Source organism: Heterodontus francisci, chromosome 17 (genome assembly GCF_036365525.1).
Source record: "Heterodontus francisci isolate sHetFra1 chromosome 17, sHetFra1.hap1, whole genome shotgun sequence".
Lineage (NCBI taxonomy): Eukaryota > Metazoa > Chordata > Chondrichthyes > Heterodontiformes > Heterodontidae > Heterodontus > Heterodontus francisci.
In genome coordinates this window covers 91,025,793-91,038,415 of record NC_090387.1, presented here as the reverse complement: position 1 = coordinate 91,038,415, position 12,623 = coordinate 91,025,793, and the positions used below count along the sequence as shown (strand labels likewise).

General features: G+C 41.8%; 1 protein-coding gene across 1 annotated transcript; it reads right to left on the bottom strand.

Moving 5' to 3' along the window:
- Nucleotides 1-302: 302 nt before the first annotated feature.
- LOC137378629 (probable G-protein coupled receptor 139) lies at nucleotides 303-9,424 on the bottom strand. The gene is made up of 2 exons (XM_068048922.1): nucleotides 9,340-9,424; nucleotides 303-1,237 (listed from the first exon to the last, which is right to left on the bottom strand). The coding sequence occupies exons 1-2, from the start codon at nucleotides 9,422-9,424 to the stop codon at nucleotides 303-305; spliced, it is 1,020 nt and encodes a 339-aa protein (XP_067905023.1).
- Nucleotides 9,425-12,623: the final 3,199 nt, after the last annotated feature.

Below are 12,623 nucleotides of genomic sequence, written 5' to 3'. Positions count from 1 at the left end.
TTTTGATTAGAGATACAGCACTGAAACAGGCCCTTCGGCCCACCGAGTCTGTACCGAACATCAACCACCCATTTATACTAATCCTACACTAATCCCATATTCCTACCAAACATCCCCACCTGTCCCTATATTTCCCTACCACCTACCGATACTAGTGACAATTTATAATGGCCAATTTACCTTTCAACCTGCAAGTCTTTTGGCTTGTGGGAGGAAACCGGAGCACCCGGAGAAAACCCACGCAGACACAGGGAGAACTTGCAAACTCCACACAGGCAGTACCCGGAATCGAACCCGGGTCACTAGAGCTGTGAGGCTGCGGTGCTAACCACTGCGCCACTGTGCCGCCCTGTGATGAATCTGAGAATCACAGTGAAAGGATATTTCACAACCTTTTTCAGCTGCTCTCGGAATTTGCTCTGAGTCACTGTGTAGATACAGGTGTTTGTGCAGGTACTGAGGAGCTGGAGCAGGTATCCGATGGTATTTGCGGTGGCTGAAGGGGTAAAGGAATCAGACATGAATGCAATTCGCTGATACAGGAAACACGTAAGATAGGTCGTCCATAAAACAATAAAACTGCCTGAGATAGTGAAGAGTAAAATGATGGATTTTCTGCGTTTGTCCATCTCAGGGTCACTGGGACTCTCTCTATCACTGTCCGCCTGGAGTCTCCGGCGGGCTCTACTAGCTATTAAAATGTGTCTGACGGTCAGAGTGTTGAGAAGCAGAATCAAAACGAACGGGAGCACAGGGGTTAGAAGGCGATGAAGAATCTCGTATGCTGCCCAGAAGATTGAAGTGTAATACTCTGGTTTTGTGATGCAAAACCATTCCAAGTTATTGAAGATGTACTGAGCTTTAAATTTGAAGAACCAGGGAATACACTCCAAACAGCTCAGCACAGGCACTGCTCCAATAATCACCCTTGCAGTTTTCTCAGTGCAATATTTAGTTTTCAGCTTCTGGCAACAAATGGCCACAAATCGATCAAAGGTGAAAGCAACTGTAAACCAGACAGAAATCTCCGTGGTGGCAACAATGAGCATCGTTACCAAACTACATACGGGAGTAATATCCAGGAAGGAAACTGGGAAATAAACAATTAGCCACCTCAGGATCACATCAGTCATGACAACCATGAGATCGGCCGCTGCCATGGCTACCAGGTAATGAGTGACACATTTGGAGAGACCGCAGTTTCCCCGAGACAGGATCACAATCGCCAGCAAGTTAACTGCAAAAAAAAACAAGGTGAGAATAACTGGTCAAGTTCAAAGCATCAGTTATACAGGATGTTCTGTTGAATTTTCTGCATCTCATATTTGAAAATGACATCTGATTGGACCAGTGTTTACAGCAGGAAACGGTTTGTAAAATTAAGAAAAAAACATATTGTGAATCAATTGAGAGAAATAAAAGCAGCATTAATCTTAAAAACAGACATGAGTTCTGGCCATATGACCTCGGTCAGTGAGGGAGGAGGCCAAGGGAGGAGAGCCGAGTGTCAATGGCATGGGGGCAAAGGAAGAGAGAGAGGTGGGAGGGCCTGGTGTTAACTGGGGCCTAGGACCAGCCTGTTGTTAACCAAGAGAGGGGAAGGCAAGGGAAGAGGGCGGCTTACAGTTAACAGTGGGTGGGGGGTGAGGGAGTGGTGCTGGTGGTGGGAGGGGGAGGTGATGGGGGAGGTCAAGAGGGGAGAGTGAGTGGGGAGTACATGGTCTTAACTAGGCCAGGGATTGGGGGTAGATGGAAGAAGAGGAGTGCCTGGTCTTAACTGGGGAAGGAGAGAGAGAGTGGATGGCCTGTTGTTAACCCGTGGTGGGTGGAAGCGGTAGGTAGGAAGGTCTGGGAGGAGGGAGCTAATGATTAAGGTGCAACGATCTGTACTAATTCAGCACCTTCAAGTAAGCTCACAGCACAAGGAGGGAGGGAGGAAATTTTATCCCAGGCAGACCCTCAGGCCGTTTCATTACAGTCAACAGATCTTCGGAGGTCTACTTCACTTGGGGTGCAGAGTGTAACAGAGATGTCTCATGTCCAATCAACTGTATGTCATCTGCACATAGACCTTCCTGTGTTGTCTATAGAGCAGATTACTGGTGAGTTAATCTTTATCAACTGGGATAATATGCTCTTCATCCATGTGAATTTTGCTAACTTTGAGAATGTGAGAATCTGCCTGGGGTTTCTGATTCTAATTACATAGAATTTACAGCACAGAAATAGGCCATTCAGCCCAACTGGTCGATGCTGGTCTTTATATTCCATACAAAACATACGAACATACATACAAATTAGGAACAGGAGTAGGCCACTCGGCCCTTCAAGCCTGCTCTGCCATTCAGTAAGTTCATGGGTGAACTGATTACTCCACATTTCCACCTACGCCCGATAACCTTCCACGCCGTTGCTTATCAAGAATCTATCTACCTCTGCCTTAAAAATATTCAAAGACTCTGCTTCTACTGGCTTTTGAGGAAGAGAATTCCAAAGACTCACGACCCTCTGAGAGAAAATAATTCTCCTCATCTCTGTCTTAAATAGGGGATCCCTTATTTTTAAACAGTGACCCCCAGTTCTAGATTCTCCCACAAGGGGAAACATCCTTTCCACATCCACCCTGTCAAGACCCCTCAGGCTCTTATTTGTTTCAATCAAGTTGCTTCTTACTCTTCTAAATTCCAGCAGACACAAGCCAAGCCTGAACAATCTTTCCTCGTAAGACAGCCCACCCATTCCAGGTATTAGTCTCGTAAACCTTCTTTGTACTGCCTCCACTGCATTTACATCCTTCCTTAAATAAGGAGCCCAGTACTGTACACAGTACTCCAGATGTGGTCTCACCAGTGCCCTGTATAGCTGAAGCATAACCTCCCTACATTTGTATTCAATTCCCCTCACGATTAACAATAACATTCTATTAGCTTTCCTAATTACATGCTGTACCTACATACTAACCTTATGAGATTCATGCACTAGGACACCCAGATCCCTCTGCATCTCAGAGCTCTGCAATCTCTCACCATTTAGAGAATATGCTTTTTTATTCTTCCCGCCAAAGTGGGCAGTTTCACACTTGCCCACATAATACTCCATTTGCCAGGTCTTTGCCCACTCAGTTAACCTATCTATATCCCTTTGTAGCCCCCTTATGTCCTCTTCATAATTTACTTTCCTACCTATGTGTCATCAGCAAATTTAGCAAAGATACCTTCATTCCCTTCATTTAAGTCATTTATATCAATTGTAAAAAATTGACGCCCCAGCACAGATCCCTGTGGCACACCACTTGTTGCATCTTTCCAACCAGAAAATGACCCATTTATGCCTACTCTCTGTTTCCTGTTAGCTAGTCAACCTTCCATCCATGCCAATATATTACCTCCGACATCATTATTCAATAAGGGTAGCTGGGATAAACCAGGTAATTACAGGCCAGTGAGTCCAACATCAGTGGTAGGGAAACTATTGGAAAAATTTGTTGACCAAAAGCTTTCGAGGTGGGTTTCAAGGAAGGTCTAAAAGGAGAAGAAAGTGCAGAAGTGGGGGAAGGGAGTTCCACAGCATGGGATCCAGGTAGCTGCAAGGATTGTCACCAGTGGTGGGGTGGAGTGAAGGGGTTCACAAGAGGACAGTTAGAGGAATGAGAGATCAGAGGGGGTTTTAGGGCTGGGGAAATTTACAAAGAGAAGGAAGGGTGGGCTATGAAAGAACTTAAACAGGAGGAACCGAAGTTTAAAATGGAGACACTGGGGAAACCAGGAGCTAACTGAAGCTCAGTGAGCACAGGGTGAGTAGGAGTTTATACTGGATAGGATAGGAGTAGCAGTGTATTAGATGGAGATGAATGGAGGTTAGAATGGGTAGAAAGAGCTTGCATTTATAGAAAGATTTTTGGGTGCTTAGGATATCTTACAGTCCTTCCCAACCAGATGTGGAGCTAGGTTACAAAACAGATAAAAGAAAGACCATTTGCTCCACCTTCAATTCCAACATCCAGAAAAACTCCATAATGTGTCCGCACAATACAGTATTCAGTTGTTTCTCACATGCTCCGGGGTTTCTGTTCCAGTATCCAGAACAAATCTAGAGCTTGATGACTTTTTATGGGAAGAACTTCCTGAAATCTGAACCACTGTCATGGTTTGGTCTGAAATAGTGCCCGGTATGTTCATTGTCATTGCCTTTTTACATCGGACAATACATCTTTCAGTCACTCCTTTCAAGGCTGAAAAAGCCAGGTTTTTCCAGTTTTCCTTCACAACTTGTTCTTAGTGCCCAGAGATCTTCTGGCTGTTCTCTAAACTGGTTCCTTTTCTACTCAGGATCAGAACTAGAGTGAGTGAGTGCTCAGTTTGAGCATTGCTCCTTCATTTTGATTCCAATGTTGTCACTACATGACTCAGTATTCAATTTATTTGGTTTAATATTACTGCACCGTGATCTTGACAACTGGCCAGCGGGTTCTCTAACACTTTGGGATTATGTTTGACAATTACACCACCATTTCTGAAGGAAACATGTTTTTACAGCAACATCTTTGAAGAGCTATCCAATTAGTCCTGCTCTTTTCCCATAACCCTGCAATCTTTTCCCATTCAAGTATTTATCCAGTTCCCTTTTATTATTGAATCTGCCCTTTCAGGCAATGCCTTCCAGATCACAACATCTTGCTGTATAAAAGGTGACCTCATGCTACCTCTGGTTCTTTTGCCAATGATCTTAAATCTGTGTCCTCTGGTTACTGAACATTCACCCACTGGTAACAGTTTCTCCTTATTTAATCTATCAAAACCCTTCATGATTTTGAATGCCTTCATGAAATCTCTTCTTAAACTTCACTGCTCCAAGGACAAGCCAGCTTTTCTGGTCTCTCCAAGTAACTGACATCATTCATTCCTGGTATCATTCTGGTAAATTTTCTCTGCACCTTCTCTAAATGCGTGGCTTTATTCCTAAAATGTGGTGCAGAGAATTGGCCAGAATACTCCCGCTCAGGCCTAACCAGCGTTTCATAAATGTTTGGCAAATTGTCCATGCTTATTTCCTCTATTTCATTATTAATAAAGCCAACAAACCTACGTGCCTCTGTAACAGCCTTCTCAACTTGCCCTGCTACCTTCAAAACTTTGTGTACATACCTCTTCAAGTCTCACTTCCTGAACCCCCTTTAAAATTGTACCATGCCCTTCATATTGTCAGCCCTCGTTCTTTCTACCAAAAATTAACAAACTTATACTTCAGTGCATTAAATTTCATCGGCCATGTGTCTGCCCATTTCACCAGTATGAGTCCTGAAGTCCGTCATTATACGAACATACGAATTAGGAGCAGTAGCAGGCCATTCAGCCCCTCATGCCTGCTCCACCATTCAATAAGAATCTGGCTGATCTGTTTGTGTTTGGAATTCCACACTCCCATCTACCCCCAATAACCATTGATGACATTGCCTAACTGAGCTCCGCCTTAAAAATATTCAATGACCCTGCCTCACTACTTTCTGAAACAGAGTGTTTCAAAGTCGCACAACCCTCTGAGATAAAAAAAATTCTCCCCATCTCTGTCCTAAAAGGGTGACCACTAACTTTAAAACAGCCCTAGTTCTAGACTCACGCACAAGAGGAAACATCCTCTCTGCATCCACCTTGGCAAGACAGTTCAGGATCTTATAAACTTCAATCAAGTCTCCCCTCACTCTACTAAACTCCAGTGAAATCAAGCCCAGTCTGTCCAACATTTCCTCATAAGACAACCTGCTCATTCCCGGTATCAATCTAGTAAACCTCCTCTGAACTGTCTCCAACGTCCTTACATCCTTCCTTGAATCAGGAGACCAAAACTGCACACAGTATTCGAGATGTGGTCTCACCAATGTCCTGTATACTGAAGCATAACATCCTTACTTTTATTCTCAATTCCTCTCATAAGTAAGGATAGCTTTCCATTAGCCTTCTTTATTACCTGCTGTACCTGCATATTAATTTTTTGTGACTCATGCACGAGAAAACCTAGATCCCCTTGCACCTCAGAATTCTGAAGTCATTCTCCATTTAAATAATCCTCTGCTTTTTTATTCTTCCCGCGAAAGTGAACAACTTCACATTTTCTCACATCATGCTCCATCTTCCAGATCCTTGCCCACTCACTCAGCCTATCTATATCACTCTACAACCTCCTTTTGACCTCTTCACAACATACTTTCCTAACTATCTTTGTGTCCTCTTCAAATGTAGCTACTATGCCAACAGTCCCCTCATCTGAGTCATTAATATTAATAGTAAAATGTTGAGGCTTCAGCACAGACCCCTGTTTTCTGCCAGCCAGCCAATCTTTTTTCCTTGCTGCTATGTTACCCCGTACAGCATGGGCTCCTACTTTACACATCAACCTTTTATGTGGCACCTTGTCAAATGCCTTCTGGAAATCCAAGTCCAGTACGTCAATGGGCTCCCCTTTATCCACAGTACATGTCACTCTTTCAAAGAACTCCAACAAATTGGTTAAACATGATTTCCCTTTCACAAAGCCATGCTGACTATTTCTGATTACCTTGAGTTTTCCTAAGTACCCAGCTGCAAACTCCTTAATGATTGATTCTAACACCTTCCCCACAACAGACAGCAAGCTAACTGGCCATTATTTACCTGTTTTCTGCCTCCCCCACTTGCTGAATAGAGGGGCTTTCCAGTCTGATGACACCTTTCCAGAATCTAGCGAATTTTGCAAAATTAACATTTACGCACCTACTACCTCATTAGCCACCTCTTTTAAGACCCTCGGATGAAATCCATCCGGATCCAGGCCCGCGGCTTCACAGGAAAGGGGTCAGTGACTTTCCAAATATCTTTGGTCAGTGCCACTTCCCTGGTGATTGTAATTTCACCAAGTCCCTCTCATCCTTCCACTTCCTGATTTACAGCTATTACTGGAATGCTTTTTGTGTCCTCTATAATGAAGACAGAAGCAAAATATTTGTTCATTGCATCCGCCATTTCCTTTTTATCGACTATTAACACCGCATTCTCACTCTCTGGAAGACTTTACTCACTCTTTTTACTTACTCTTTTCCTTTGTAAATACCTGTAGAAACTCTTGCTATCCATTTTTACATTTCTACCTAGCTTCCTCTCATACTCTAATTTCTTTCTCCTAATTAACCTTTTAGTCATTCTCTGCCATTCTTTATATTCTGACCAATCATCTGAACTGCCACTCATCGTATGCAATTATATGCTTTTTCCTTATGTTTGATGCTTTCCTAAACTCCTTTAGTTAACCACGGATGGTAGGTCGTCTCGCTAGAATTTTTCTTTATGGTAGGAATATAATTATTCTGAATATTCTGAGATATCCCCTTAGATGTCTGCCACTGCTTCGCTGTTGATCTATCAACCAAGTTCACTTCAGCTTGCTCAGCTTTCATGCCCACATAGTTACCCTTATTCAAGTTTAAAATACTAGTCTCAGACCCACTCTTGTCTCTTTCCAACTGGAAGTAAAATTCAATCATATTGTGGTTGCTGCATTTTTACTCTGATATCGTTAATTAATCCTGTCACATTACGCAATGCCAAATCTAATATAACCTGATCTCTGGTTGGTTCCAGAACATGCTGTGGTGCTCTGAGAAACTATCCTGAAAGCATTCTATGAACTTCTCATCCAGGCTCATATTGTCAATCTGATTTTTCCAGTTTATATGTAGATTAAGTTCATCCATGATTATTGCCATCCCATTTTCACAAGCATCTAATCTTTCTTCTTGTATACTTCATCCAACATTGTGATTACTGTTCGGGGGCCTGTAGACACTCCCCCGAGTGACTTCTTTCCCGTACTATTCCTCATCTCCACCAAAACTGATTCTCCATCCTGATCTCCTGAACTAAGGTCCAAGGTCCTATTATCCTATTGTTTACTACATTTCCAAGTTGTGTGTCACCTGGAAGCTTTGAAATGATGCCCTATATATCCAACACAATGTCATTAACATATATTAAAAAGAGCAGTTCTCCCAACACTGACTCCAAGTGTATACCACTGTATATCTCCTTCTAGTCTGAAAAATAAATGCCCACCACAACTCTCTGCTTTCTGTCTCTAAGCAATTTCATAGTGACACAGCCACTTTCCTTTTAATCCCATGGACTACAGTTTTGCTAACAAGTCTTTAATAAGTGAGGAATTTTGTCAAACACCGATCTAAAATACATGTACATGACATCAACTGTGCTACCTTCATCAACCCTCTCCTTTACTCCAACAAAGTCAATTAAGTTTGTTTTCTGCCGATTTGCAACGCATTACACTTATTACTTGACAAAGATCATTGTTGAGCCCACAACATATCTTGCCCATAAATCTCCAGTAATCTCCTTTCAGGCTCACGTACCCATTTCCCCTTTACAATCTTCTCAATGACCTTCTAAACATCTGCGAAAAGAGCAGGAAGAGGAAGTGAGGCAACACATGAGGTCAAGCATCTCACAATGGATTCCACGATCATTATTATTATCAGAATCATATTAAGCAAATACCATATCTGCAGTGTATACACACTGAAAACAGACTGCAGATGAAGATGTAATGAAGATATCAGACACAGTGCCACATTATCAGACCTCCAGAAATAAAACAGTCAAAATGTAAAGACATCGGTAGCTTCGGTTTTGCAGCATTATTCACCCCAAATCAGCCAAATTACATTCAGTGCAAAATAGGATTTGCATGATCTTTTGTGTTAGCTTAAAAATATTGCGCTAGATACTGGTAATGTCCACAAAACTGTCCACGTTTCAGATCTGATCCATCACCGTGGCAAATTTGCACCAATTGTGCCTATTTATGAGCCTTCAAGGAGGCTCCTAAAATTAAGCTGTTTTGTTTAGGCACAAGGACACTAATAGACATGTTTGAAAATCATTTAAACATTACTTTTTTAATTACTAAGAAACTGACTATTGTCCACCAATGTAACTATTGAACTGTTCTGTACAGCTTTTAACATTCATTTTCAATTATGTAAAATAGGCCGACACAAACTTCGATTTCAAATGCTTATTTTTTGTGTTAAATCCATTTTCAGCTTTTTTAGTAAAGCTGCACGATATTATCACTCTTAAATATATCAAGAAATATGTATAATTCACTCCAAAATGCTGACCGATCGTGCTGGTTCATGGCAGATTTTATTTTCAGAGACATTCAAATGAGTTTGAACAGAACTTGAGGAAAATTAGCATTTCTTGAAACAATCACAATTTGCACCCAGATCGCAGAAACACTTCACCAATGACACAACAATAAACAGATATCAGTGACTTATTGGTAACTTACTGGGCACTCCAATGGCACCAAGCACAGGACAGTAAATGACCTCAACATCAGCGAGTGTCGGTATTAAATTGAACAAATATTTCATGCTCAGTTTAAAGCAAGAACTCCAACTTTAACTGAAACTGTGATCATCTAAAGGAGCCTTTATACATACACAACAAATCGTCCAGGGACATAATTAGGTTGGATGATCATTGATATTGCTTACAGTCATTTGAACAAACAGATCTGAGAGAGGCAAACAGCATTAGCATAGAATAGTTCAGAAGTGGGAGGGATAAGACAGGGTTTGAAGGGGTGGGGGGTCGGGTGGTGGTAGCATAGAGGAATGTGTGATATCTAAAATGGGTCTGTCGTGCAGGTGTGTATGTACTTGCAGTGTGGTCAATGAGGTTGGAGGGCTGCAGGCTCAAGTAGCTACATGGGATTATGGTAAAGTGGCAATAATGGAAAAGATATACTAACACTCTCAATTTGTCTGACTGTCTTTTTGCAAACCGTACACCCGAATGAGTAACTCCACCACACCCCGAACTTCTACTTAAATAATAAACTTTGATCCATGTTATGTTTATGCTCATCAAATAGAGGAATATGAATATTCAGAAATCAGTTTAATTCTGGTCATTTAACGTCAGCATTAGGCCTGCTGAGGTCAGGTGTTTTAGAGGGAGATGTGCATGTAAATGGACTTTATTCTGCTTCAATCTTCAAAGACCACCACAACTGTTCCAAAGTAATATAGTATTATTATCATTATTACTTTTATCAACATGAAAAAAGGAAATTAAAATTAAAGAAATGTGACCAATTTGGGAGCAAAAAGGGAATCAGCTTTAGGGCAGAGAACATGGATGAGGTAATAAGTACTTTATTAATCTGTCCTCAGAAAACAAGAAGATGCTGCTGCCAAAGTCCGAGAATAATGGGGTGGGAGTAGAGAAATTGGATATGGTAAACTGGATGAAAAGAAGAAGAACATAAGAAATAGGAGCAGGAGTAGGCCATTCGGCCCCTCGAACCTGCTTCACCATTCAAGAAGATCATGTATGATCTGATTTTTGTCTTAAGTCCACGACCTGCCCCCCATAACCCTTGATTCCCTTGTCAATCGAAAATCTGTCTCAGTCAGTCTTGAACATATTCAATGACCCAGCCTCCACTGCTCGCTATGGAAGAGAATTCCAAACACTAATGACCCTCTCGGAGAAGAAATTCCTCCTCATCGCCATCTTAAATGGGAGACCCCTAATTTGTAAACTGTGCCCTCTAGTTCTCGATTCCCCCACAAAGGGAAACATCCTCTCTGCATCTACCCTGTCAAGCCCCTTCAGAATCTTGTATGATTCAGTAAGATCACCTCTCGATCTTCTAAACCCCAATGACTTTTGGCCTAACCTGTTAAACCTTTCCTCACAAGCCAAACCCTTTATCCCAGGAATCAGTATCGTGAACCTCTCTGGTCTGCTTCCAATGGAAGTATGTCCCTCCTTAAATAAGGTGACTTACACAGTACTCTAGGTGCAGTCTCACAAATGCCCCTTTGAGTTAGAATTAGAATTAGAACATTACAGCGCAGTACAGGCCCTTCGGCCCTCGATGTTGCGCTGACCTGTGAAACCATCTGACCTACACTATTCCATTTTCATCCATATGTCTATCCAATGACCACTTAAATGCCCTTAAAGTTGGCGAGCCTACTGCTGCTGCAGGCAGGGCGTTCCACGCCCCTACTACTCTCTGAGTAAAGAAACTACCTCTCACATCTGTCCTATATCTATCACCCCTCAACTTAAAGCTATGTCCCCTCGTGTTTGCCATCACAATCTGAGGAAAAAGACTCTCACTATCCACCCTATCTAACCCTCTGATTATCTTATATGTCTCTATTAAGTCACCTCTCCTCCTCCTTCTCTCCAACGAAAACAACCTCAAGTCCCTCAGCCTTTCCTCGTAAGACCTTCCCTCCATACCAGGCAACATCCTAGTAAATCTCCTCTGCTGCAGCAAGATGTCCCTACTTTTATACTCCTCTTGCAATAGGGGCGAACGTCCCATTTGCCTTCCTGACAACTTGCTGTTTCTACATCCTGACTTTGTGACTCATGTACAAGGACCCCCAGGGTCCCTCTGTACCTCAGCATTCTGCAGTCTCTCTCCATTGAAATAATATTCTGCTTTTCTATTCTTCCTGCCAAAGTGGACAAACTCACATTTTTCCACATTATGCTCTATCTGCAATTTTTTTCCCACTTACTTAACCTATTGTTGTGACCGACTGCTCCAGTCAAAGCTCCCAATCAAAATATGCAACTCTGATTATGGTGGGAGAAACACACTGTTAATTCAGTTCCGTCCCTCCACAGATTGCCTAACATATCAACTTAAACTTTCCAAATCAAATAAATACCCAGCCAAATTGTACCATCAATTAACCCCTAAATGAGGCTAACCAAACCAAGTGTCTTTAAATCAACAAGTTAACTGTATAATTAGAAAAACTACATTCTTAAATGCTACAAAGATATAAACAACATTTAAAATAGAAAAAATTAGAGTCCTTTCAGATTTACACTCCTGCTGGAGGTGTAAAAGTCCAAGCAATCTTCCAGGGTCCGAAGAGGAAAGTAAAACAGTCCAACACCCGAAGTTTCAAACTCCTCCTTCTTCCAGCGATGACCACAGTAGATCAACAACTCGCAACCACTTTCAATAGAATCAATTTGGCTTTAGAATTTTTGAGGGATAATAGATTGTCACAGTCCAGTCTCCCTTCCTTCAGTTCAAATTATCAGAGATCTCTGATTTGGCTTGACGTTTTAGAATTTTGATTGAGAATAATAAATAAACAGACTAAATTCTCTTCCTTCAGTTTAAATGTTCTGAGAGCACTCCTTTCAGGTGCTAACACACAGCTGTCTGTCTGTGTCCTCTCTTAGAACAGTCTGTTTGCACTATAAGCCAGTTCAAAATTAAATTGTAACAAATGCTCAGTCCAAGTGGCTGTATCCAATGTAATGAGAATGCACCGTTTGAATCGCAGTCTCTGAATGGCTGTATCCAAGGCAATGAGAATGCACTCTTTGATTCAGTCTTCAGAGCAAGCTGCCTTAAAGCAGTACGGCTCTTTTTCCAGCCTTGAAGGCTCACCGCATTCTTCCTGGAACAAAAAAAGCTACAAGATCTTAACACTATCGATATCCCTTTGCAGATATTTTGTATCCTCCTCACAACTTGCTTTCCTAGCTATATTGATATCACCAGCAAATATGGCTGCAATACAG